We start from the raw sequence: 26903 nt of genomic DNA, 5'->3' as shown, positions 1-26903 counted from the left end.
GGCTGTGCACTCACTGTGCTACTGGGAAACCATATGAGATGCAGGAGATCAAACTCAGGTTGGCTGCATGCAAGATGAATGCCCTAGCCACTGTACTATCGTTCTAACCCAGTCAGTGAATTTTTAACTACATAGATCTAAGTTAGGTTTAGCTCACATAGATCTAAGTAAGGTTTAGCTCCTGACAGCCAACCTCTGTGTTATTTAAAAGAAATATACTGTGAACCAATATGCAATTTAAAAGTTTAGTTATAACATTATAAACAAAGATATTTATTTTAATGAATAGTTTAATCTAATGTTTACCAAACAGTATTTCAATATGGGATACAAAGATATATTAAGATAGTTTATATTCTTTTAAATACTATCTTCCAAATAAGTCAAATGTATTTAGGAAACAAACTCTCAGTCAAAAGCAGTGAAAAACCTACATGACTTTGTTTTTAATAACTAAAACATCAAAAAAATTTGGGGGGGTAAGACCTGGGCCACAACCCATAGTGCTCAGTGTCTACTCTTGGCCTTTGCTCAGGAATCACTCCTATGAGGCTTGATCAAACTGGGGGTGTCCACATATATGGCAAGTGCTTTCATCATGGTACTCTCTAGCCCTGTATCATTTTTTTAATGTTAGTTAAAATTAATGCCCAGTTCCTCATTTCACTGGTTACACTGCATGTGAGTGCTTTGCTGGGTGCCTGTGGCTTCTGGCATCCTCCTACTTTGAGTCTGTTCTCTGACTTGCTGGTGAAGGGAAATTAAATGATAGCTTTGTAATCCCAGCCTCTCTGCTGTGTCCCTAAAACACATTCTGTCCCTTTGCACAAAATCCAGTTTTAAAGTCAGTGGTTGTTCCATGGAAAATGTCAGAGGCAAAGCTGTCAAGACTGGGAAAGAGCTCAAAGCACTAGTGTACAAGAAAGAGTCCTGAGTTTCCTATCCTACATCACTAGAGGTGACCTTGGAGCTTTAAGCTGGGTGTGGGCAGTGGTAGAGATAGCTCAAAGGGCTGAAGTGCATGCTTTGCATGTACTTCATGATCTGGATTCCTTCACCATATGGTCTCTACAACACCAGGAATGACCCAGAAATGTAAACAGACAGAATGTCTGTCTCTGAAGAAATTGCTGCTGCCATACTTCACAGTTCATTGCAGTTGTTTGATTAAGCACACTCAATTGTTTTAATAAACAGTTTCTTAGGAAATAGTAGAATCGTGTGTATTCAGGTTACAGAAATGTACCTTCTCACTTTCATGGGCAATTCTGGCTTTCTATAAGGGGCTAGCCTTAAGATATTCATTTGCATGCTTACCTATTTCTTGAAAGTTGCTTCTATACTTGATTACTTCTGCCTCAAGTAACATAATAAATCTGAATTTCTTTTTTTTTTTTTTTTTTTTTTTTTTTTTTTTTTTTTTTTATTGGTTTTTGGGCCACACCCTGTGACGCTCAGGGGTTACTCCTGGCTATGCGCTCAGAAGTTGCTCCTGGCTTCTTGGGGGACCATATGGGACGCCGGGGGATCGAACCGCGGTCCGTCCTAGGCTAGTGCAGGCAAGGCAGGCACCTTACCTCCAGCGCCACCGCCCGGCCCAAATCTGAATTTCTTGTAAATGTTATGAGCAATCCAAAAAATACTGCTGAGTAAAATAGTTTCTCCTACATTTAGTTTCATAAATCAGAATAATAAGATCTTCCGCATAGTGAATCTTTACTGTAGGGCAGGGACGAAGCCAAGTGTACTAGGTATGAATCTCATATACATGCTCCTCAAATGTCTTCTAAGTCATGGCACACAGAAAATAGGATCTACATAACACTACATTTAGGGCTCTAATCAACTAATCTAGCCATGACTGGCACTGTAGTCTGCTGAGGGACTGCCAGTACTAATTTGAGACTTGCACTTAATCTGATTCTTAAACAACAAATGTTTTTTCTCACAATTCTGGATGCTAGAAATCCAAAATTAAAGAGTCAGCAGGGTTGGTTCCTTTTAAGGTCCCTCTGTCTGCTCAGTGTCTGTCCTAACCTTTCAAGGATACTAGTCAGGAGCATTAGGGCCGCTTTAATACCACATTTTCACTTACATTTGCAGGGGTGGGGGGAGTAGGCTCACATCCAGGGGTGTTCAGGGGAAGGTGCTCATTAGGTACCAGAGGTTAAACCCAGTGCTACTACATGTGAAGCATGAGCTTTCTCTCTGGTCCCACACTTACCTCTTTTAATTACCTGTCTAGGTACACGCTGAGGCACTGGGAATTAGGTTATCAACCTAATTGGAGCATAGTTCAACCCAGAACATCTGACCATCTGGAATGAAAAGGGAGATAGACTCTGGGACACACCTATAGCCCAAATGAAGCAATAAACTTAACTTTAGTACATTTTCATGACATTTCTATGAGGGAAGTATCATTATGTCTGTTTATTTGACATGAGAACATTGAGGCATAAGCAAATTAAATTCACTGCTCAAGGTCACACATTAAGTGCAGAGCTACAAGTAGAGCACAGGCTTGTTGATTCATGTGTTGGGCTCACTAGTACCAACCCTAGGTTTATCTGTATGTTATCTGCTTATTAATGTAATAGAACTTCTTTTGGGGGAGGAAGCACACCCGTCCTTGCAGGAGCTGGGATCACCATTTCCGTGATCCCATCGAAAGGCATGCACTCCAGCATTTAATGCCTTCTCCCTAGCCCAGGACCTTTTTTGATAAAACTGATAATCTTCCTGAAATTAGCTTTCAAGCAAGTTTTTCACATAAAACAATAGCAAAAGATTTTTTTTTCTTTCACAATAAAACTGAGTATGATAATAGTATTTAACCATCATTGATTTAGAGCTTAATCAAAATTTACTAACTGGATAAAAATTAAGTTAATGTTGGGACCAGAGAGGTGGCACAAATGGTAGGGCGTTTGCCTTGCACGTGGCTAACCTAATATGGACCATAACTCGATCCTCCCAGCGTCCCATATGGTCCCCAAAGCCAGGAGCGATTTCTGGGCACATAGCCAGGAATAACCTCTGAGCATCACCAGGTATGGCCCAAAAAACAAACAACAACAACAACAACAAAATTAAGTTAATGCTTTGGAAAAAATGCCTAAACTGGCATAAACCTTTGGGGGTTTTGATTTTGTTGTTATTTTGGAGCCATACCCAATGATTCTCAGGGCTTGTTCCTGGCGATCTTTGGGGGACCATATGAAGTGCTGGGGATCAAATATCAGCCAGTGGCATAATGACATGCACTCTTAAGTCCCTGGCATGAACCTCTCTGTGCATGACCCTTTTTACCTAATCCTTTCTTTTATTTTTTTTGGTTTTTTTTGGCCACACCCAGTGGTGCTCAGAGGTTACTCCTGGCTATCTGCTCAGAAATAACTCCTGGCAGGCACGGGGGACCATATGGGACGCTGGAATTCGAACTAACCACCCTAGGTCCTGGATCGGCTGCTTACAAAGCAAACACCGCTGTGCTATCTCCCCCCCCCCCTTTTTTTTTTACCTAATTCTTGATAAGATATATTACTTTTGGGGATTGAAGCAATAGAACAGTGTGTAGGTTGTTTGCCTTGAACAGGGCCAACCCACATTTGATCCTGGGCTTCCCATATTGTCCTCAGAACCTGCCAAGAATAATCACTGAGTGCACAGACAGAAGTAATTTAAGCACTGCCAGCTCTGACCCCCCCCAAATAAAAACAAAATTACATTTAGGGCATATTTTGTTTTGCTCCCTTATTTGTAAGAAATAATATTTTATCTTTATTTTTTATATTCCTTAAGAATTGAAAGAAGGGGCCGGCGCGGTGGCTCTAGAGGTAAGGTGTCTGCCTTGCCAGCGCTAGCCTGAGACAGACCGCGGTTCGATCCCCCAGCGTCCCATATGGTCCCCCAAGCCAGGAGTAACTTCTGAGCGCATAGCCAGGAGTAACCCCTGAGCCTCACTGGGTGTGGCCCAAGAACCAAAAAAAGAAAGGAAAGAAAATTCTTTTGTATCAAGCAAGTATGGAGAAATTACACCTGAAACTCCCACTTCCTTCTCTAGATAAATAGCATGTATCTCGAATGGCCTCTAAAGGAGCTAAATGTACTGGGATAGTTTATCTTTTAAATCCTTTAGACATAATTAAGCAGCAAGCATTTTCTGTCTGAGAAAAATACAGACATATTTAAATATAAAAATCTAGAAATACTATATGTAAATAGATATTTAAGATAACAGTAACAAGAAATCATAGTGGTTTATCCCCTATGAATCTGTACTAAACCCTGTGTGCTGTGCAGGAATGTCAAAAACCTGAGCAGGGTCAGGAGAGAGAACTTCCTTGGTTTTAGAACATGTACTCATGATTTAATTCAAGTTATTAGTATTCATAAATTATATCACTTTAGGACCATGCACTCATCCAGTGCTTCTCTAGTGTACCTAATACACTGACCTAGGTGTGAAAATGGTGCTTCTGAGTCACAAAGAGGACCCTACTGCCAATCTGTCTGAGTTTCTTGGAACCTTGTCAATTATATAATTTTATATTAATTTTAAATTAAAATCTAAAGGTTCCCAACATAATAACTTGACTTTTTATTTTAGTTCATTTTTCCCCTCTACAGCCTACCTAGTCACCTGATTCTGAACCTATTTATTATTTGGGTTTTGGTTTTAGGGTCACACCCAAAGGTGCTCAGAGCTTACTCCTAACTCTTTGCTAAGGAATCACTCCTGGCAGTATTTGGGGGGACATATGTGGTTCCAGGGATTGAACTGAAGTTGGCCACAAGCAAGGCATGTGTTTTAATTCCTATCCTATCTCTCTGCTCCCCTATCAATATTTTTAACCTTTGAAGTCCTGATATCAAGATTAAGTCCCTTGTGTCATCTTGAAATCATTTTGCTTGACTTCTAAGAGAAGTAATAAAAGAATAAAAGACAAATAAATAGAGAGCTGGAGAGAAAATACAGCAGGTAAGGTGCTTACCTTGCATGTGCCCAATACAGACCCTGTAAGCACAGCTTGGGACCTACCCCCATCAAAAACAAATCAGCCAGAGACCAGTGATACAACTCAAAGGGCTAGAGAATATGTTTTGCCTGTAGGATCCTGGGTTTGATCCCTTATACCACATGAAGTGGCACCTCCAGACAATAACCCAGGAGCAGGCTCTGAGTATAGCTTAGTATGGCCCAAAAATATCAACTGAAAAACAGTCAAGCCTTGCAATGTCCAGACAGTGACCTAGCAATATGAATTATGAGAATCATTTGGATGAAAAATCTAGTATGAGGCAAGGTTGGACATGAGGATGTTGAGAAAGGCAATTAAGAATGACTCCTAGGATCAGAGAGAGTTCAGTGAGCTCAGTGCATGGTTTGCATACAGAGGTTACTTTTGATCCCTGGTACTTCATGTTCACCTGAGAACATCCAGTTGTCACCCAAAGGTAAAAATAAGAATAAGAAAAAAGATGGACCTTTAGCTCTCCTAAAACTTCTTATTCTGTGTGGCATGGGTGCGGGGGGGGGGGGGTTGTTGCCAGGGACTGAGCCAGGGTAAGACATATGTTGGGCTAACTGCTGTGCCATTTCTGGGACCCACCACCACCACCACCTTTGGCAAATTTTATCTATCTCTCACAACTCCTTTCTCCATAGGAACTTATCTACTAGGTGTAATTTTTCAACTTCTTATTTGATAAATGAGTTCAGTAATAAAAGCTGAAACCCACTAATCAAGTAGAATTCACCACTGGACCATTAGAAGCATCAAAATAAATGTCTGAATAGTCTCATTAAGGAAAACATGGTCATGTCTGCTCTTTGTAAAGTCCTTCTACAGGTTCTACTGCTTCACTCAGGATGGAATAAAAATCATCTTCCTTCGGTAATGTGTTTGCCTTGCCCAACCCATATTAATCTCCAGCATCCCATATGGTCAGTCCCCTGAGTACCACCAGGAGTAATTCCTGAGTTTTAAGTACCAGAAGCAACCCCTAAGCACTACCAGCTGTGGTCCAAGAAGCAAAATTTAAAAAAAAAAAAAATGTATCTTCCTCTGCCTTATTTTCATTTATAGCCACACTGACTTCCTCCTGCCCCAAGCACACTTACTGACTTACTGACTTCCTGCTTTAATGCCTTGCAACAGGCAATTTCTCAGGCTTAAAATGTTTCTGCTCTTACTGACTGGCTGACTAATGTGTTTGTCTGTTAAAATTTAGGGTAAGTGTCGTTTCCTCAATGAGGCCCTCTCTGTCTCAGATAAATTAAGCCACTTCATTTATACATTCCCAGCATACTAGATTGGCAGCTTTGTTGGTAATTATCTTGACTTTAAGAGCTGTATCTTATGGGCCCGGAGAGATAGCACAGCGGCCTTTGCCTTGCAAGCAGCCGATCCAGGACCAAAGGTGGTTGGTTCGAATCCCGGTGTCCCATATGGTCCCCCGAGCCTGCCAGGAGCTATTTCTGAGCAGTCAGCCAGGAGTAACCCCTGAGCACGGCCGGGTGTGGCCCAAAAACAAAACAAAACAAAACAAAAAAAGAGCTGTATCTTATCATATTGCAGCCACTGCTGCCAGGCCAAGACCGTGACACACTGACCTACAGGTGCAACGTGCCTTTTACACATTACCTGCAGTGCTAAGGACCTAGTGTCTGGTCCTAGTATCTTGTCAGGAAATGAATAGTAAGGAAAAGAGCTAAGGATGGAATCACAGGAATCCAACAACTTGGTGCTCAAAGGGCAAACTAACTTTCTCAATGGCCGTTTAACCCAGGACACTGCAGGCGTGACTATTTCCAAAGACAACAGAATGGGACTCTATATAAACAAACTTTGCATGCAACAACCACTCATTTTATCCAAATGGCCAATGAAGTTATGCCAGTATTTTTAGTTCTAGATATACATATAATGAAGGTCATGACTCAAATTTAAGATTCTAAGTAAGGAAAAAACTTGCAGATAAAAAAATTATTTCCTACAAATGGCCAAAAGGCATACGAATAAATGCTCCATATCAATAATCATCAGGAAGGTTCAAATCAAAACAACTATGAGGTGCCATCTCACACCACAGAGACTAGCACACATCACAAAGAACAAGAACAATCAGGGCTGGCGGGGATGTGGGGAGAAAGGAATTATCGTTCACTGCTGGTGGGAATGCCACTTAGTTCAGCCTTTATTGAAAACAATATGGAGATTCCTCAAAAAACTGAAAATTGAGCTCCCATATGATGCATCTATACCACTCCTAGGGATATACCCTAGGAACACAAAAACACAATACAAAAATGCCTTCCTCACACCTATATTCATTGCAGCTCTATTTACAATAGCCAAACACTGGAAACAATCAAGATGTCCTTCAACAGATGAATGGCTCTCTCTCCTGGAGTTTCAGGGGACCATATGGGATGCTGGGATTCAAACTGGGATCTGTCCTGTGTTGGCCTTGTGCAAGGCAAACATTTTACTGCTCTGGCCCTACACAATGGAATAATTATGCAACCTTCAGGAGATATGAAGTCATGAAATTTTCCTATACATGGATAGACATGGAAACTATTATGCTGAGTGAAATAAGCCAGAGAGAGAGACACACACACAGAATAGTCTCACTTATATATGGTCATTAAGCAAAATAAGACATTATTGTAATAATGCCCAGAGATGAGTGCCAGAAGGACCTCATGAAGCTCACCACAGAGTGGTAACAACTACCATGACAATGTTAATGAGTGAGAGAAGTAGAATGCCTGTTTCGAATACAGGCAGGGAGTGTGAGAGGAGGGAGATGGGGGCATTGGTGGTGGGAATGTTGCACTGGGGAAGGGGGGTATTCTTTTTATGACTGAAACCCAACTACAATCATATTTGTGATCACAATATTTAAATAAAGATTATACTAAATAAAAAGAAAATTATTTCAACTTTGGTATAGGATACTTTTTCCTTTGAAGAAACTATCAATTGAATTTGGTTTAGGTATTCTTTTCATTAGAACAGAACATTTATTAGCACATTTATTAGAGCCCCCGATATTGAAATTTAAAATTTATGACATTTTTGTTTTCATTTTAATTTGGGGAATTCATCTGGCAGTGCTCAGTGCTTCCTAGCTCTGTGTTCAGGGCCCCAGTAGTGCCTTTGGGACCATATGTGGTGCCTGTGATTGAATCAGAGCGGCTACACTCACCCCTACTATCTAATTTCTCTGACCCCAGATTTGATAATTGAAATGTGCTGAGAGGTTGAATAATTAATCTGCTAGTATGTAGAGATCTTAGAAGATTGAAGCAAGATGACTAGTGACTTTTCCAAGGTCAATAGAGTGCAAGCTAGAATCAAATCATAGTTTCTAAATTATAGACCACTTGCAGTGTATCTTAATATAAAGCAAAAATCTAAGTAATAAATAAATAAAAATAAATATATATATTAGCAATGAAGTAATCATTGTTCTGTGATCTTTTTAAAGGGCTAATCTTACCGTCTGTTCAGAGAGCCACGTACACTCCAATAGGTTGAAACCCTTGCACGTGAGACATTGCACTAAGGACCAGAACCCACCAGGCCTTTGACAAGCACATCAAAGCAGTCACTACTTACTATCAGCTAATGGAAGGGAAATGGCGATTCTGCTAACACATGTAGAGTGGACTTTTGAACACTTTTATGCCAGCTATTTAAATAGAGGTGTGTCAGCTATTGGACAAACTCATTTCACTCCGCATGGTAAATTACTTTTCAGAACTCAAGTAGTTCCAACTGGAGGCTGCCCTGGATTTCTGAGGGTGACTTGACTCAATTCCCAGCTCTCCCTGAGAGCAGGCCTGTCTTTGTCTTACTGGGTCTTGAAGGATTTCCAGAAGAATGCAAAGTGCAAAGGAAGCAGAGAGGAGAGCCCAACTTGTCCTGGACCCTGATTATCAGGAGAACCCAACCTCTTAGCCCATCTCTGTTTTTGTCAGTACTGCCAGCCTAACTAACAATGGCATCTCTTCAAAACTAGAAATTGAGTCTTTATAATACAGCCTTGTGGAATCACTTAGGAAGCCCCAACAGTGTGGGGAGGGAATCTAGATGGATGTACATCCCAGGCCAGCTCTGTCCCTTATGTTGAACATTATTACGAGTCACAGAGCCTCAGTTTTCCTTTCAGTTAAAAAGGGGGATGGGGGAAGCTGGATAGTGTGTTCATTGAGATGAAGGCAGTTCTCAGAGCAGACAAGAAATGAAATTTCTAGCTAGTTGAATAGCTGAAGGATCTTTTACCTTTTACCTTCCTGTGTTTTCCTTACTAGGAATGAGGAAGTTGATCCCCTCAAAGTTTCTCAAGACGTTTTCAGCAGAGTGAGTTCCTAGAGTCTCTTAAGAGTGATGTAACAGTATCAACACAAACACAGCCTCTTAATTGTGGTATAACAATATCAACACACACACACATACACACACAAAGAGGGTTCCTAGAGTCTCTTAATAGTGGTGTAACAATATAAACAGACACAACACACACACACACAATAGTGGTGTAACAATATAAACAGACACAACACACACACACAATAGTGGTGTAACAATATAAACAAACACAACACACACACACACACACACACACACACACTTCCTTTTATGCAGTCCTTTGACCTTAACCAGATCTATGGGCAGCAGAAAGGGACTCGAACTTGTCTTTGGTGACTCAGACGTCCCGGCGCCACCAATCAACCCGCGGTGCCTCCACGAAGTTCTCGTCGGACCCACAAGGGCCTTCCAGGGGCGGTGTCGGGACCTCCAGGGAGAGGCAGGCTGGGCTGGCGGCGTGGCCATTGGCACCGCGATGGGGCTCCTTCTAGGGACCATTGGGCGGTCCCCCTCCTCGCCACCCCACCCCACCCCCGTCAACCGAGCGGGGCCTCGGGGCGCCACTCCCTCCCTGCGGCACCACCCTTGAGTGGGGCGGGCCTGGGGCTGCCCCGAGCCTGGAAAGGCGCGTGTCCTGAACTGCTAATAAGGCACGAAGAAAGCAAGCGCCGCTCGGCCGCGCGCCCCGCGCCGGGCACACCCCGCTCGCCCGCTCGCTCGCTCGCTCGTGTCCCCGGTGGGCGCTGCCCGCGCGCCGCCCCGTCTGGCCTGCCCGCCCACCCCAGGAAGCCGGCCCGGAAGGAAGCGGCCCTCCCTGACTCCGAGCTGCGGGGTAAGTGGTCCAGCCCCGCACCCGCTGAAGCCCTTCTGCCCGCGGGGACCCGGAGTGATGCGGGCGGGTCGCCGCGCCCGGGAACCCCGCCGGCTCCGCAGCTCCCTTCTGCTCCGCGCCTCCCTGCAAGGCGTCCCGAGAGCCAGCACCCCGCCTCCAGTGGTCCAGCGCCTCCTCTCCATCCACCACGTCCTGTGCCAGGCGTTTGCACTCTAGATCGCCCCTTCCAACAGCCCCCCTTGACTCCCCCTATCCCCTAGGCTGAGGATTTCTTTCTTCCATTCCCCCCACTTACATCCCAAGAGAAATCTTTGCCCTTCCTGACTTTCCATGCGCCCTTGTCCCGTTGACCCGCAGCTGGTGACTTTGGTCAACCCCTCCCGCCTCTGGACAGCCTGTAGGGCTTCAAGTGGGAGCGGTGGGATGGGGGGCGACTCAATGTGGGGGAGAGGGGTTGCTTGGATGGAGGTTTAGCCCCAGGGACCACCCTCAACCTCTGCCATTCACCTCCCCTAACTCCACCATGGGCAACCCCCTCTGACTGATCCTTCCGGGTCTTGGTGTGAGAAAGTCATCCTTGAGTGGGAGGCCCAGCGCGGGAGATGGGGACAAGGGAAGCCTTGTCCAGAGAGATTCCTGGGAGAGCTATTGAAATATGGGGCTGAATGTAGTGAAGAAGGGTGGAGAGACCTGGAGGGGAGACCCTCACCGCTGGTGTCTCCCTCCCCCCACCAGTCTTCAGGGGCCCCCGCGACAGACCAAGTCACAGGGGAAGTGTTTTGACCACAGTGAGTCAGAAATACACTCAGCCCTCCATCATCTCTGTTGGGCTTTTAGTGCAGAGAGCTTGGGTAGTAGGAAGTGGAACCTACCTACCTACTGCTGGAGGTTACTGCCTCCAGCTTACACCAGTGCCTGGAAGGAAACTTTGCCCAGTCAGAAGATAACACCCCACCCAGAATGGCAGAGGCCATCAGAGATGTTTTGTGTGTCCTGCAGCTGAGGTTGCAAGTCTCGGATCTCTTTGTTCACACGTCAGGCAGAGTCTCAGCTGACCACCTCGCTCCCCACTTCTGAGACATTCATGGGCCAGAGAAAGGGTGGGGGTAAATTGTTATCCAGTGTATTAGCCCTGGAGCACAATTTACCATCTGGGGATGACTCAATGGCTTCCCACATGCCCTCTTTACCCAGGCCAATTGAGTTTTCATTTCCAAAATTGGCAAGACTCTCTAGGGTGGGAGCGACAACAGCTGTCTTTGGAGCATATTGAGAGGAGGGTTGGAAGTGGAGGCTGGGAGGCAGAGCCTAGAGCCGATGGGACTGGAGCCTAGCTCCTGGCCAGCAGCCTGCTTTCCTCTCCTCCCCTTCCTTTTCTCCTTTATTTTTGTTCCAGTCCCCTCCCCTTCTCTTTCCTCCCTTGTAGCAGCAACAATCTCTGCCTAGCTTCTCCAGGCTAGCCCTGGGAGCTTCAGGGGAGCCATGGCGCCCCCCACCTCCACCACCCCAGCCCACACTCACTTTGAGAGCTTCCTACAAGCCCAGCTGTGCCAGGATGTGTTGAGCAGCTTCCAAGAACTCTGCAACACTCTGGGAGTGGAGCCTGGCGGAGGGCTGCCCATGTACCACAAGATCAAGGCCCAACTCAACAACTGGAATGCAAAGTCTCTCTGGACTAAGTTAGACAAGCGAGCTAGCCAGCCAGTGTACCAGCAGGGCCAGTCCTGCACCCATACCAAGGTAGGTTCCGGGACCTAGGATGAGACATAGAGAGCAGCAAGATGGGGCAGTGGATGGAAGCACACACAATCCCTCATCTTCTGCTTGCAGTGTCTTGTGGTGGGCGCTGGGCCTTGTGGGCTGCGGGCAGCTGTGGAGCTGGCGCTTCTAGGAGCCCGTGTGGTGCTGGTAGAGAAACGCCGGAAGTTTTCTCGTCACAATGTCCTGCACCTGTGGCCCTTCACTATCCATGACCTTCGGGCCCTTGGTGCCAAGAAGTTCTATGGGCGCTTCTGCACAGGAACCCTGGACCACATCAGTGAGCATCCATGGGCACTCAAAGAGGGGCAGAGGATGGGGGAGCTGGATCCACATGACAGGTGGAGATTGGGGAAGGGGACTACTGGATCAACTAAGAGGCAAGGGGGACTAGAGTTATTTCAGCCTAGTGACCTTCAAGTCTCAAGTCCCAAAGCTGCTAAGTACCTGGACCGGCAGTACCTGCTCCAGATCTGAGCAGGGGCATGTGTGGTTCTGGGATGTGGGTTCCTATTAGCCTTTCCCTTCCAGGCATACGGCAGCTTCAGTTACTTCTGTTGAAGGTGGCATTACTGTTGGGGGTAGAAGTTCACTGGGGCATATCTTTCACTGGCCTCCAGCCTCCTCCCCATAAGGGTAAGTACTTCCTTGCTCCTGCATCTTCCAATGAGATCCTGGTCTGGGGAAGCTGCAAGATGGGGTTTGGAGTCACTTGCATCTCCATGTCCACAAGGGTGGCTTTGTGCTAATCCCTAGAACCTCAATGCAAGAAGCTGCAAGGAAATAGAGAAGAGAGGGAATATTTCTGTTCTTCTTGACTTTCTGTGGCTATGGTGAAATGTCTTGATAGGCATTATATTATTGCTTTTAAATATGATACTGGAGCTGGAGCGATAGCACAGCAGATAGGGTTTTGCCTTGCACGTGACCAACACAGGTTCAATCCCCGAAATTCCATATGGTTCCCCCGAGCCTGCCAGGATCAGTTTCTGAGTGCAAAGCCAGGAGTAACCCCTGAGCACTACTGGATATGGCCCCCAAAAGCAAAATAAATAAACATATATAAATAAATATGATACCAGTGCATATCACTGGTGGGCTCATACTTGAATGTGGTTTAATAAATTGTACCAATAGCATCAATGTGTTAAACTGAAGATCCCCAATAGATGATTTTAACTCTTTCACTGGCTCTTGTGCCTCTCACATTCCTGCTGCAGGGAGTGGATGGCGTGCCCACCTCCAGCCCAGCCCTCCTGCCCAGCTGGCCAACTATGAATTTGACGTCCTTATCTCTGCAGCTGGAGGTAAATTCATCCCTGAAGGTGAGTGATCCCTTTCCTTGAAGAAGTCAGCATCCTAGGCCCCTCCGGTATCTTTCTTCCCTCATCTTCCTCCCCTCCCCTTTACTACTTCACCAGGCTTTGTAGTGAGAGAAATGCGTGGCAAGCTGGCCATTGGTATCACAGCTAACTTTGTGAATGGGCGCACAGTAGAAGAGACTCAGGTGCTGGAGATCAGCGGTGTGGCAAGGATCTACAACCAGAAGTTCTTCCAGAGCCTGCTCAAAGCTACAGGTCAGCAGTACCCTCTTCCCAGGACACTCTCCCCTCACAAACTTGACTTTTGGTCTAGGAATTGTACACTTTTGATCCTATGGGCTTGGCAGCAAAGAGGAAATAATCAGTGTTCCTGGAGACTTGATTGACACTGTTCTCAAATCCTCCCACCCCATGAAGACTCTCAGAAAATGTAGAGTTTTGCTTTGTGATGCTTTATACATGCTTTCATATAAAAAATTTGACCAAGGGCCAGACAGTGAGCAGAATACTTGCTTTGCATGCAGCCAACCTGGGTTTTTATTTTTTATTTTTTTGGTTTTTGGGTCACATCTGGCAGCACTCACGAGTTACTCCTAGCTCTACACTCAGAAATCACTCCTGGCAGGCTTGGGGACCATATGGGATGCTGGGATTCGAACCACTGTCCTTCTGCATGCAAGGACAATGAGATATCTCTATTGAGGTTTTTTGATCCTCAATACCACCGATGGTCCCCTGAATCCCATAAAGTGATCCCTAAGCACAGAGCCAAGAGTAATCTTTGAGTACTGCTGGATGTGACCCCACCACCCCCAATTGAGATCAATTCAAAGTAAAAGTGGAACTTCAAAAAATTTTCTGAGGTGGATTGAGGAAATAGCTCAGTGGACTGAGCACTTATACTGCAAGCGGGACACCTGGCTTCCATACTGGTACTGCACTGAATACAGAGCTGGAAGTAGCCCTTTGGTTCTGCTGGGTGTGGCCCAAAAACAAAAAAGGAAAAAGAAAATATTCTGTACTGACTTTGACTCTACACTACCACACCCTCAGGGTGTGCACACCCCAGTTTGGGATGCCAGCTGTTATCACAAACATGTGGCCATGAAGTAGACAAGTCTATTGGCTGCTCCTCCTGTGTCTTTTGATCCAAGGCTTCAGGCCTCCTGAGCCTGAGGCATTTGAACCACTATGCCCCCAAAACTTCTGGGTCCCTTTGGAGGGACTCCCCACCACAGACTGAGCTGTGATCTCAGCTCTCAGAGGTCAAGTATGGCTGAAAGGTTGGAGAGTGACACCTGAGGAGAGACTGAAGGGAGAGCACATGGCTGAGTACACAGTCCACACTCAGCACTACATGTTCCCCTACAAGCCACCAAGGAATGACCCCGGACAGAGAACTGGGAATGGCTCCTTAGCACCACTGAATATGATCCCCATCCTGGCCAGAAGAGAAGGAGTTATCTTCCAAGCTCTGCTTGTCCCTTCAGGCATTGATCTGGAGAACATCGTGTACTACAAGGATGATACTCACTACTTTGTGATGACCGCCAAGAAGCAGTGCCTGTTACGGCTTGGGGTGCTGCGTCAGGTGAGGCTTGGGTGCTGGAACGGGGAGGGTGAGAGGTGATAGGGCCTGGGAGTTAAAGACTGGGCTAAGATGTAGTCCGAGTGTGGAGAAGATTTCCTCCTTTGTGTTAGCATTTCTTTCAACCCACATGTTCTCCCCTAAGATTTATTTGCATAGCACCTTGCCTAGTGTTCTGAGCTTTATCCCTTTTCCCTGCCCCAGGAATGCAGTGGTGAGCTGCTTATGATGCCTGTCCTGGTGTGTGGGATGTAGCATGCATCCAGCACTAAAGGTGATCTAAAGGAACACTTGCTGCTGGGTACTGTTCTGTGTGCAGTTTTACTCACAAATACTTTGTAAAGTTAGGCAGCTTATGAATGTTGTGGAACATTCCTAAAGAAATTCAGGACTTGTCCAAAGCAAGTGTGTGATAATAGCAGCAGTGCTAGGCTTTGAGACAGAGTGAGGTATAGGATCAGTCCTTCTCTTACCCCCAACATGAAGTTGGGTGCAGAGGAACACAAGGCTGGACATGAAATTCTTCCCACCACTCTGCCTTCTGCTATTGTGCAATCCAGGTTAGCCCTCCCTTTTCACATGTTTCCATACGTCCATGTTACACCCAGGGGTGTAGGGTACTATTACTGCCCCATGTATCCTTGTGGTACTAATCTATTGACCAAACAGGACTGGCCAGAGACAGACCGACTGCTGAGCAGTGACAATGTGGTGCCAGAAGCCCTGCAGCGCTTTGCCCGAGAAGCAGCTGACTTTGCCACGCATGGCAAGCTGGGGAACTTGGAGTTTGCACTGGATGCCCACGGGCGGCCTGATGTCTCAGCATTTGACTTCACAAGCATGATGCGGGCTGAGAGTGCGGCCCGGGTGCAGGAGAGACATGGTGCACGTCTGCTGCTGGGGCTGGTGGGGGACTGCCTGGTGGAGGTGAGGTGCTACCGGATTAGGACAGGGTCAGGGCTTTCTGGTTCTTGGGGAGTCAAGAAGCTGCTCCCTGTAAAGTCGCACCTGGGTTCCATTGCTGAGGGCATAGGCTTGCTTCTGTGAAAAGTGGGGTGGAATGTTTTGTTGATCGTAAGAGAGCCAAAGACAGCTTGGGGAGAGGTGAGAGGCTGCCTGATGTGGTGAGGGTTGTTACCTTGGAGATCCCAGAGCTTAAGGTAGCTTTCTGTAGACTTTCACTGAAGTTCTTCCTGTCCTTTGGTCCCTGCAGCCTTTCTGGCCCCTTGGCACTGGGGTGGCCCGGGGTTTCTTGGCAGCCTTGGATGCCGCCTGGATGGTGAAGCACTGGGCAGAGGGTGCTGAGCCCTTGGAAGTGTTGGCAGAGCGGTGAGGTCTTTGGGGGAAAGGAGGGTTGGGAGTGGCTAGGGCCAGGGAACAAAGGTCAGAAAGGAAGTATGAGTGCTGGGTCAAAAGAAGAACGAGGGCTCAATGAGTAGGGCATTTGCCTTGCATGTAGCTGACCTGGGTTTGACCCCCAGCATCCTATATGGTCCTCTGACCCTGCCAGGAATAACCCCTGAGCACCTTTTGCTATGCCACCCCCCCAAAAAAAATACATATATAAAATAACAGGAGCATAGAGAGACAGAGAAAGGCTTGGTAGTTCTTGAAAGGTCTCTTGATGAGAGTCAGCTGATGAGTCCCCTGGCCCCCTACTCCAGTGAGAGCCTGTACCAGCTCCTGTCACAGACATCCCCGGAAAACATGCATCGAAACGTAGCTCAGTATGGGCTGGACCCAGCCACCCGCTACCCCAACTTGAATCTCCGAGCTGTGACAGTGAACCAGGTCAGATCCCTTGGTGGCCCACACTGGACTTCCCAGGGCAACTTCTCTATCCCTACCTCTCCCTTCCTTCAGCTGGACTCTGCTCCACTGGTATGTGGTCCATATGTCTGAAAACTCACTGAAAATTCACCTCAGGTACTCGACCTATATGATGTAGTTGCCAAGGAGCCTGCAAGGCAACAGAATGACGAGACTGACTCTCAGATGCCAGCTGGTGAGCGAGCCTGGGCAGTGGTTCCAGCACTTGTCACCCTAGTTAGTGGCAGGAACTATCATGAAAATAGGGGCTACCTCAAGACTCCAGGTGCAGGGAATGGAGAATGGAGTACTGGGAAGTGGGCCAGGGGGCCTCATGGGAAGTGGGGACAGGGTGGTGGAGCACACCCTGTTTCTACCACCTCACAGTGATGGATGTGCTCTGCTTGAAGTGTCCTGACTCCCTCATTTGGAGTCCACTGCCCTCTATACAGTGGTGATTGCACTTTATTCCAGGGAGTTTTAGTGAGAAAGAATTGGTGCTTGTTTTTGACAGCATTATATGGGCTTCTCAGAGGGATGGGTCTCAACCTCTACATCCTAGACATGCCCACACCCAGAACAGGGCTCTCTGAATGCTCGAGCTTGGGTACAGTGCTACCTCCTCTCACAGGGCTGGTGGATACCCAGGAGGAGCTGCTTCGCTGGTGCCAGGAGCAAACAGCTGGATACCCAGGGGTCCATGTTACAGACCTGTCTTCTTCCTGGGCTGATGGGAAGGCTCTGTGTGCCCTGGTACACAGTCTGCAGCCCAACCTACTGTGAGTAGAACTTAGGGCCTGGGCAGGCCACTGAGTCACTTCACCTGCCTCAGTTAACTCCGTTAACTCAATTGGAGCAGCTTTGTGGGCATCAGAAGGTGGTGGTGGGGTATAGTGGAGAAAAAGCTTTCATGTTCAGGCCCCAACTTTGCACTCCCCTCACCTCATTCCCCTCTTGAGTGGGATCAGACACGTCCCACTGTCTTCTCTCTTTTTCCTTCTGCTTAGGGAGCCCTCAGAGCTTCAAGATCTGGGGGCACTAGAAGCTACATCTTGGGCAATGAAGATTGCAGAGCATGAGCTGGGCATCACGCAGGTGTTGTCTGCACAGGCCATGGTGACAGGAAGTGATCCACTGGGCCTCATCGCCTACCTCAGTTCCTTCCACAGCGCTTTCAAGAGACTCCTCCAGAAGCCAGGTAACTTGAAGGGAGGCAGGCAAGGAGGGTGGGGTGAGGAGGTGTGAGAAGAGGCTGCTCTGAGCCTGGGGGAGGGTCTTTTGGATTATAGGGCTACAGTTTCTGATCTCCCTGCAGGTCCTGCCAGGAATGCTGCCCTGGGCACACCCAGTGCTGTGCTATTCCTGGGTAAACTGCAGAGGACACTGCAACGCGCCCGTTCTCAGGTGGGAAACTGGTGTGTAGGGTTAAGCAGTGGGTTCTTAGCCAGAGTTCCTGGGCACAGGTAAGGGTATATGTATGTGTTTACTGTGGGTGATGGATGGGAAAGAGTTCAAGGTTTCAGGCCCCAACACTGTATGTGGTCCCCTGAGTACTTCCAGTAGTAACTCCTGAGCACAGTAACCAGGGATCATTCTTGGTCACTACCTGCAGTCATCCCAGAGCATCTTGGTTGTGACCCAACCACAGAACTAATAAAGTAGAGGAGGGGCAGTCTGGGGCCCTGAATCCCCATGCTCAGGGCATTGCTTATTGTAGGAAAACGGTGAGGAAGCTGGCGGCAAGAAGCCTCGTCTAGAGGTAAATGCAGGTTCTGGACAGACCTTTGCCCAACTGTCTCTGTCCCCTTTCCTAATACTATTCCTCTGACTTCCCTCCCCCATCTCAGGAGCTGGAATCCTTCATCTGTTGCCCTTCCTGCATTCCCTATCAGTCCAATTCCCAACAAGTCCTACTCCCTCTACCTCCAACTCCCCAGATCATGGTCCAAGCATGTATCTTCTTAGGTAAAGGCTGAGAGCCCGACTGCTGAGGAGCCTCCAGTGGCAGAGACCACTGTACCCCTCACACCCCCAGCCCAGCCCCAGGAGGTGAGGACCCAGGGCCTCTGTGGAGCAGGCCAGCACAGTAATTTCTAGGCAAAGGCGGGACTCTGCAGCTGACACTGTGATCTGTGGGTTGGTACAGGCTGAGGCTGGGGATGTGTGTGCCCTCTGTGGGGAGCAGCTCTATATCCTGGAACGTCTCTGTGCTGACGGCCATTTCTTCCACCGGAGTTGCTTCCGCTGCCATGTCTGTGAGGCTACGTTGTGGCCAGGTGGCTACCAGCAGCACCTGGAAGATGGTGAGTGAATTGGGAAGCTTTCAGAGGGCCAGGAACTTGAAGGTAGAGGGTTCACAGAGGAATGAGAGGGACAGGCTCAGAATCTTCCAAATGTGCGGGTCTGACAAAGTAGGGGGCTATTGGAAATCCAGATGCAAATGCAGAGCATCATCTCCCCACTCTCCTGGGGGGACATCATGTGAGCCCCCTCTCCACCCTTCCCAGGTCATTTCTACTGCCTCCAGCATCTGCCCCAGCCTGACAATGAAGAGGAAGATGGCCACCGAGGCCCTGAGAGCCAGGTGAAAGTTTTGAGCAGTGGCAGGACAGGAAATGGGGCTTCAGCCCAGCTTGGGATGCCTGCACCTTCCCTAGAAAGCCAGGTCTGAGGGTGTTGGCCTTGTTTCTTAATGATGCACTGCCAGTCTAGAACACTGCCTGCCTGGAGTACTCCTGTAAACTGTGTCAAAGTGTGCAATGCCATTGTGGGGGGCTGGAAGGAGTGTTTGCTGGAACAGTAGAGGGGGAGCAACAGAAGCCTCAGTTCATTTGACAGTAAGCAGTTTGACAAAAGGCAGGTTTCTAGGGGGGTGTTATAACTTTTTCTGAATAGGGTAGACCAGTAAGTCTGGGATCCTCTACTTTAAGTGAAGGAAACTCCAGGCTCCCATATGTCCACGAGGCAGCTTTGCTTCCTCACTAGGCAGGTAAGGTGACTAACCACACTGCCTGATTACTTTCCCAGGAGCTCCCCATGCCAGGTGACAGCAGCCTGCCATCGAGCCCCTCTACCCTAAGGCCCAGTCCTGTCCCAGACCCCAGCCTGCCCATTCGCAGGCCACTGCGCCTTTCCAGCCCAGAGCGCCAACAGCTCTCCTCCCTGCACATTACCCCTGACCCAGAAATGGAAGCTCCGCCCAAGCCTCCTCGAAGCTACAATGAACTAGCCCGTCAGGCCTTGGAGAGCAGTTTTGTGGGCTGGGGAATGCCAGCCCAGGAGACTCAAGGTAACACTCCACGCAGATATTCAGACCCAGGGTGGTGAGAGGGGACAGCAGTAGACTTCCTGAAGGAAGTCTGGGGATTTTATAAGGGGAAATCCTTGGCTACTTCTCTGTTCAGTTGAGGCCATGGAGACTGAGCAAGAAGAGAGTGCCTCCTCCAGTGATGAGGAAGAGGAAATCGCAACTTCAGACTTAGCCTGGGATGTAAGTGGTGGGAACTTGGCCACTTCCTCTGCCCTCCCTATGCCACAATCTCTGGAGAGCTACACTAGACTTCCTGCCCTAGGAATGTTTCCCTACCCAGACTGTCCCTTCTCAGCCTCCATCTTTCCTACCAGAATGTACTCTACTTCCTGCCCCATTAAATTAAATGAGTGCAGGGCCAAGCACTCAGCCTGACTGGCCTGCCCCTGCCTGATATAGGCTCTGCTGGTCATGGCTGAGAATTCTGACAAGAGCAAGTACCCGACATGGCATCGCACTCTGCTGCGCCGCGCCAAGGAAGAGGAAATGAAACGGTTCTGCAAGGCACAGGTTAAGTTTCAGAGATTCCTGGAATTCCCTAGTACTCTGTTCCTGAGCACTCTGAAGACTCTGGAACCGTCTGTCTTGTGCCTCTCAGGCCATTCAGCGGAGACAGGATGAGATTGAAGCTGCTATCAAGGAGCTGGAAGCTGAGGGCATGAAGGTGGAACTGGCCTTAAGGAATCAGAGCAGTGAGTGAAGACAGGGAGATGGGGGAGTATCTTCACACAGCTTCCCTCCTCTGCCTCTAGCACTGTTTAGCCCTCAAATTAGATGTAATTCATTATACTCAGGACTGGAGGCCACCTGATCACTATGTCCCCACTTCTTCCAATAGAATCCCCAGAGAAGCAAAAGAAATTATGGACCGAACAGCTTTTACAGCTTGTTCAAAAGAAGAACAGCCTGTTGAATGAGGAAGCTGAACTCATGATCACGTAAGCAGGTGGGAGTAGTGCTAGGCCCCAGCCAGTTTCTGGGACTCCCTGCATTCGGGAATCTCTTTTCCTGTTCTTTGCAGAATGCGAGAGCTGAATCTGGAAGAGAAACAGAGGCACCTGGACCAGGAGCTCCGTGGCTACATGAACCGGGAAGGTAGGCTATCTGTGGGGAAAAGCAAGCTCAAGGCCTTGTGTCCTGAGCCCCAGATTCCTAAACACTGACCCTGCACTAGGGTTTGATTCTGTGCCCCAGGGCACTTGGCTCTGAGCCCCAAATGATCTTGGTTCCATGTGAACCATTCAATGGACCAAGTGGTTGCTGGGCAACCACTGCTTACTATTGGCCAGATTCATCTGACAGACCAGGGAGCAGAGCTAGATGGTAGGAGTCACATAGGCTGTGTTTTAGCTCATGGCCTGGCTTTCTGGCTACCTTGCTCAGGCCAAGGCTTTATCTCCTCTTTCAGAGTTACTAAAGACAGATGCTGATCGGCAGGAAGAGGCAAAGGTCCTACAGGAACTGCTCAGAGTGGTGAATGAAAGAGATAGCCTCATCCGCTTCCAGGAGGAGCGCAGGCTCAGCGAGCAGACTCATGGCTAGCAGAGGGTGGGAGGCTCCCAGGACAGCACTTGTTATTTTGTGATGTTTATATTATATATTCTATATATAATAAAATGGTTCCACCATGAGTATAGCATGGGCTGCCTGCAGGTGGGAGATATGTGAAGGAGAAACATGATCATCGCTGACCATTACCCAAATCACCATCTCTACAAGGAAAAGGCAGCACCACCTGGTGTTCAACTTTATTGCTCCTCGGCTCCGTCTCCCTCCTGCTGCCCCAGGAACTGAGTTGGCTGAGATGTGTGGCTAAGTTCCTGGGTTTCCCTTGCCCTTCCCAGAAAATACTGGAGCTCTGCCCGGACTCGAGACAAGTTCTTGGTTTCTTGCATGTGGAAGAGATAGACTGCACCAGCCACCATCACCAGCCCAACACTGGGGGTCCAGAGCAATATGGCAACTTCCCTGACACCCCCTCCTGCCACCAGGGCACAGAGCAGTGCCAGGAGCAGCAGCCCTAATCCAATCACGTAGCCAGCGAAGGTAGCCCACCATCGAGCTTGCATCATGCCCAAGTCTAACTCGGTCCAGGCCTCCCTCATCACATTGATCAATAATGGCTGTTCCAGAGATCCTAGAAAGCAAAGCAAGAGAATGGGAGAGACTGGGTCAGAGTAGGGTACTGCCTGGAAGGTTGGGGGGAAGCATCAAGGGTCAGAGTTGAGGGAGCTGACTCACCGGGGGCAGGGCTGGGGTTGTTTTGTGGGGGGCTGTGTCTCACACACAGAGTAGCCATCAGGGCTTCATGGTCAGAGAGGGGCTTGCCGTTGTGAAGGTCCTTGCCTATGGTGGTTTTCAAAGTTTTGCAGGAGATGTAGAACCCAGAAATTGCCTGATAAAGGGCAGTGCAAAGAGAAACTCAGAGATCAGATCTACTTCCCCAACTGCCACATCCTTAAGCCACCTCCATGTCTAGGCTCTAGTGAGTGGATGGATTAGCCCAGACATGCTGGGTACAGCGCCACACTGGAGGCCTGACCTTGAAAAGCACATAGTCAATGCGAATGCCTGAGGGGAATGGCTCCAACTCATGCTGCTTGACATAGCAGTTTTCTGGAATCATAGTACACCCTTCTTCAGAGCCCTAAGGGAAAGGAGAAGTTACGTTAGGATGTGACTGGATGGGTGAGAAGCTGGGGTGCAAATGGGGAAAGAGGCAGGCATGCCCTAACCTTGAAGTCCCGAGTCTCTAGGTAGGCATCCTGCAGACCCGTCCACTCTTTCAGCAAGCGGCAACCCACGTCCTTGGGGTGCAAGTTGAGGTCCCCACACAACAGAACCACGTCAGCCTTCTTGGATGTGTGACTAGGGAAACCAGGCCGATTAGGTAGAAAGTTCCCTAGCCAGCTCCCCAGTAAGTAGGGCCTCCTCCCCACCTCCCCCGCAATGAGCCCAGGCTCACACACTGGATGAACTGGGCCAGTTCCCAAGCTTGGGCCACGCGATGTGCTAAGTAGATGTCCTTCTGTCGATTATACTCTGCATGGAGCTGAGAGAGAGAGGGGACAGGAGAGTACATGAAGCTAAGGGTTCCAGAGGTGCTCCATCAATCTTTGTCTGCCACTTGATTTTTTGGCAAATTTGGTTTGACTTGATTTTTTTTTTTTTGGCACGGTATTTGGCATCTACGAATATATAAGCCTTGCCAACTGACCTCAAGAGATCCTATCCTCCACCCCCTCCAGACTGCCTGAAATTGTTTCCTCTCTTTCTGCCTGTGCCAGCCTTTCACTCACATGGGTCACGTAGGCGTTGAGCACCAGCCCACTCAGGTGGAGCACCAGCAGACCCACTGCCTTCCCGCAGAACCAGTCGCTGTGGTGCACCTACAAGTCGAAAGGAGCACGAGTCGGGACCCGGGACCCTGGTCCCAGTGCCTGGCAGCCTCCTTTTCCTGGTGGGACTCAGACATGGGGAACAAAGGCTGGGGATCGGCCATCTCACCATGTAAGGGTAGCCATTGAGGGTGTACGCGTGCTGGGTGAATTCCTGGATCGGGTGTTTGGAGAAGACACAGAGGCCGCTGCCAATGACGCCACTGCAAGCCAAATCCTGCTTTACTAGCAGAAAAGCAGGAAGAACCCCAAGCCCTTCCTCTCCTCCACAGGAAGCTCAAAGCGACTTGGTGGGACAGGGCAGAAGTAGTCCCTTAAGTACAGGCTCCTCCTGAGGCATCGGGGGTGGGGAGTCAGAGTGTGGGAGGCAGGTGCAAGCCCGGGCAGGGTCCGAAGTGCGGGCCAGGAGGCTGGATGCCCGGGGCTGGCTTTCTCACCTCCTGAAGTAGTGTGCAGCCGGGTAGGTGGGCAGCAGCTTCTGTCTCAGGAACTGAAAATCCTGCTCGCTCCACACCTGCCAAGCCAAGGGGCGCGGATACCGGGGAGGGGGAGAGGGCGCCAGGAACTCCAGTCACCCCCCCACACCCCGGACACTGCTCCCCAATCATGTCCTCTGAATTGTGCAGCTCTCACCTCCTGCAGCAGCACTAGATCGAAACTCTCCATGTTGAGAAAGTCCCCCAGGCGCTTCACGCGGTCTGACCGGTGCTTGCTCAGGTAGGGAATGGCCCTGGGGGCGAGAGGCCGGGCAGGTGGGGTTCGGCCCTTTAGCCTCTTCTTTCATGGCGAGAGCTGATCCTGAACGTCGAAGAGGAGGATCCCCCTCCATCCGCTCCGCAGCTCCCCCTTACTGGGCCGAGGCGGGGCCTGACGGGGAGCAAAACCTCCGGAGGATGCGGAGCGACCCACTCACTCACCAGCAGTTGAGGCTGAAGACCCTCAGTCGCAGCGAGAAGTTGGGCTTCATGGCGCGGGGCGGCGAAGCCTCGGAGGGGACGCCGGCGAGGTCTCGGCTCAGGCCCGGGCGGAGCGTCGGCACAGGTGGCCCTTCCCGTCCCGTCCCGGCCCGGCCCGTCCCTAGCCGCGCAAGGGCCCCCGCCTCCGAGGCCCGGCCTGCCTGGGCGAGCGCTCGCCCGGGCCGACTTCCGTGTTGCCCCGGCAACGGAGGCAGGCTCCAAACTGGCGGCCCAGGAAATGCGAGCGGCGCGCGGCCAAACTAGGCTCGACGGGCGGGCGGGGAAGGCCGCGGCGGGGATGCGGATGGAGGCGGATGGGGATGGATGCGGATGGATGGGGATGGATGGACGGCGAGGCCCCAGAGGAGACCCGAGACGAGCTAGCAGTCACGGAACTCCCCCTCCCTTCGGGCCTGCCAGTGCGCTTCCGGTCGCCTCTGGCCTCGTAGCTCACTCAGCCACAGGTTCAGATTTCCGAAGAGTGAACCTCGGCCCTCGCCACGCCCCTCGGCCCGATTTCCCTCCAGTCTTCCCCCCGCCCACCGCAGCTCGCCACGCCCATTCTCGTTGAGCCCCGCCCACCCCCAGTGGCCACGCCCCTCCCCCTGAGCAGCGGGGCGGGGCGGGGCCTGGGGTTGCCCGGGTGACGCGCGGTGTTTCTTCTCCGGCGGGGCATCCCCGCGCGCTGCCTCCGGACGTGTCGCGCGCGACTAGGGCTCTCTATGGCGGCCCCAGCTTGTACCGAGAAGCCGCCCGAGCAGCCGCTGCGGGTGAAGGTGGTGGGGCTCTTCAAAAGCGCCGGCTTTCAGATAGCCAAGAGCACGGCTGAGGTAAACCCGGCTGAAAGGACCTCGCGCCTGAGGGTGGCCCCGGCGAGGGCGGGGAGGGGCTGGGATTGTGCCCGGACCCACTGTCGGGATGGACCGACCCGTGCCAGCAGGGGCCTACGGAGGGCTGCAAGGGGTGTTCCCTTCGAGAAAGAAGACCTGAAGAGGGGCGCTGGTCCCAGCAAGAGATCAGAACGCTGCTGTTGGTAAAGGGCATGCCTCTATTTGCATAGCCACCTCGATTTTTAAGGTGTTTTATTTTGCACTTATTTCCACATTGATTTATTTTGATCAACTTAGAGTTTTTTTTATTTTTTATCCTTGTGTAAATAAATTGCAAAGTAAGATGAGACTTTGGGTTTACTCATCCTGTCTTTTTTTTTTTAAATAATTTACTTATTTAAACACCGTGATTACAAATGTAATCGTAGTTGGGTTTCAGTCATACAAGAACACCCCCCTTCACCCGTGCAATCACCAATGCCCTTAATTCTTCCCTCCCCACCTCCCCCCTGTATTCCAGACAGGCTTTCCACATCCCTCACTCATTGGCATTGTTAGGATAGTTCTCAGCATAGTTATTTCTCTAACTGCACTCACCACTCTTTGTGGTGAGCTTCATATGTTGAGCCAGTCCTTCCGGCCCTCATCTCTGGGAATTATTTCAGTGTCTTTAATTTTTTCTTAAAGCCCATAGATGAGTGAGACTATTCTATGTAACTTGTATGCGTGTAAGATTATTCTGTGTAAGATTTTTAAATTCGTGAGACAATACTTGGAAGTTGTCTGACCATGCAACTGATTTAAAAAGAAAAACAATACCAAAAACCAAAAGATTTTAAACTATTCATTCGGTAAGATTTTGTTCTTTTAAAATGTTCTATAGCAGCTTTACATTACAGTTCAATCAAGTGCTTAAGGAATTTATTTTATTTTGGGGGAGTGGGGGAGTTTCACCCCTGGAAGTGTACTCTAGGTTGGTAGTTGGTTGTCACTCCTGTTCAGGCTTAGGGGACCACATGTTGCTGCAGATCATGTTGCTACAGCTTTCCTAGCTGAGCTCCAGCGGCTTGAGCATTCTCTCCTGCCCTTAATAAATTACTATAGATGAGTGGATAATCGAACCTTTTGTTCCTAAACGCGCTGACAATACGGGAAAACACTAGCTGGGAGAACTTGGTTAAGTCACTAATTCTGCAGTATGCAACGCATGACCTATTGCTCCAAGGTTATGCCAGTTTCTTGCCTTCAAAATCACTAGAAGAACCAGCATGTGTGTGTTTGCTGGTAGACTATTTGCATACCTGATTGGCTCTGGGTTGAATTCCAGCACCATCCATAAAAATCAGCGTCATTTGTCTCCTAAAGTCCCAATTGGAACTTGACATGAAATGTTTCCAAGTGGAAATTAAATTAAAAAATAAAAAAAAACTTGACTGCTCTAAGCCCACAGTTAAGAGAAAATTTTGTAATTACATCAAATCAATAAAGTGGTAATTTGTGAAACATAAGGAAATCATACATCAAGATTCAGAGGGAAAAAAATCAGAAGTCTGTGAAATTCCTTTTTTTTTTTTTTTGCCACACCCTGTGACACTCAGGGGTTACTCCTGGCTCTGGGGACCATATGGGACACCAGGGGATGGAACCAAGGTCTGTCCTGTATCAGCCGCATACAAGGCAAACAAAACATCCCACCACTGCTTTCACTCTGGAC

General features: G+C 49.0%; 4 protein-coding genes across 4 annotated transcripts in view; 3 read left to right on the top strand and 1 right to left on the bottom strand.

Annotated features, from left to right (window-relative positions):
• SESN1 (sestrin 1) overlaps positions 1-26903 on the top strand; it is a 595113-nt gene that overhangs the window by 74931 nt on the left and 493279 nt on the right. The gene's annotated exons all lie outside the window — the stretch shown is intronic.
• MICAL1 (microtubule associated monooxygenase, calponin and LIM domain containing 1) lies at positions 11620-21551 on the top strand. Its single transcript, XM_049771232.1, has 24 exons — positions 11620-11958; positions 12049-12256; positions 12508-12612; positions 13197-13301; positions 13398-13553; positions 14789-14889; positions 15556-15813; positions 16100-16215; positions 16551-16677; positions 16813-16891; positions 17309-17474; positions 17703-17893; positions 18011-18099; positions 18413-18454; positions 18661-18744; positions 18842-18998; positions 19203-19279; positions 19723-19984; positions 20100-20185; positions 20405-20515; positions 20604-20697; positions 20844-20943; positions 21027-21100; positions 21414-21551. The coding sequence occupies exons 1-24, from the start codon at positions 11701-11703 to the stop codon at positions 21545-21547; spliced, it is 3180 nt and encodes a 1059-aa protein (XP_049627189.1). The 5' UTR covers positions 11620-11700; the 3' UTR covers positions 21548-21551.
• On the bottom strand, positions 21740-24382 carry SMPD2 (sphingomyelin phosphodiesterase 2). Its single transcript, XM_049771200.1, has 10 exons — positions 24321-24382; positions 24037-24133; positions 23841-23917; positions 23513-23606; positions 23305-23394; positions 22975-23057; positions 22741-22873; positions 22548-22652; positions 22247-22400; positions 21740-22142 (listed from the first exon to the last, which is right to left on the bottom strand). The coding sequence occupies exons 1-10, from the start codon at positions 24368-24370 to the stop codon at positions 21754-21756; spliced, it is 1272 nt and encodes a 423-aa protein (XP_049627157.1). The 5' UTR covers positions 24371-24382; the 3' UTR covers positions 21740-21753.
• The window catches only part of PPIL6 (peptidylprolyl isomerase like 6), a 47178-nt gene continuing 45270 nt past the window's right edge, over positions 24996-26903 (top strand). Inside the window, exon 1 of the mRNA XM_049771219.1 lies at positions 24996-25189. Within this exon, the coding sequence (XP_049627176.1) occupies positions 25082-25189 (108 nt within the window). The 5' untranslated portion in view covers positions 24996-25081. The remainder of the gene's footprint in view (positions 25190-26903) is intronic.

The sequence above is a fragment of the Suncus etruscus genome, chromosome 4 (assembly GCF_024139225.1).
Source record: "Suncus etruscus isolate mSunEtr1 chromosome 4, mSunEtr1.pri.cur, whole genome shotgun sequence".
NCBI classification, from domain to species: domain Eukaryota; kingdom Metazoa; phylum Chordata; class Mammalia; order Eulipotyphla; family Soricidae; genus Suncus; species Suncus etruscus.
The sequence above is the reverse complement of the archived record's forward strand: the minus strand, read 5'-3'. Positions and strand labels throughout refer to the sequence as shown.

What these genes read in the sequence shown, in the direction of transcription:
- MICAL1 (XM_049771232.1), top strand. Translation starts at nt 11,701, where the DNA reads ATGGCGCCCCCCACCTCCACCACCCCAGCCCACACTCACTTTGAGAGC. An exon ending in AACGGTTCTGCAAGGCACAG is followed by an intron (nt 20,516 to 20,603) that starts GTTAAGTTTCAG and finishes TGTGCCTCTCAG; the next exon opens with GCCATTCAGCGGAGACAGGA. An exon ending in GGCCTTAAGGAATCAGAGCA is followed by an intron (nt 20,698 to 20,843) that starts GTGAGTGAAGAC and finishes TTCTTCCAATAG; the next exon opens with AATCCCCAGAGAAGCAAAAG.
- SMPD2 (XM_049771200.1), bottom strand. Translation starts at nt 24,370, where the DNA reads ATGAAGCCCAACTTCTCGCTGCGACTGAGGGTCTTCAGCCTCAACTGC. An exon ending in TTGACTATGTGCTTTTCAAG is followed by an intron (nt 22,401 to 22,547) that starts GTCAGGCCTCCA and finishes GCCCTTTATCAG; the next exon opens with GCAATTTCTGGGTTCTACAT. An exon ending in CAACCCCAGCCCTGCCCCCG is followed by an intron (nt 22,143 to 22,246) that starts GTGAGTCAGCTC and finishes TTTGCTTTCTAG; the next exon opens with GATCTCTGGAACAGCCATTA.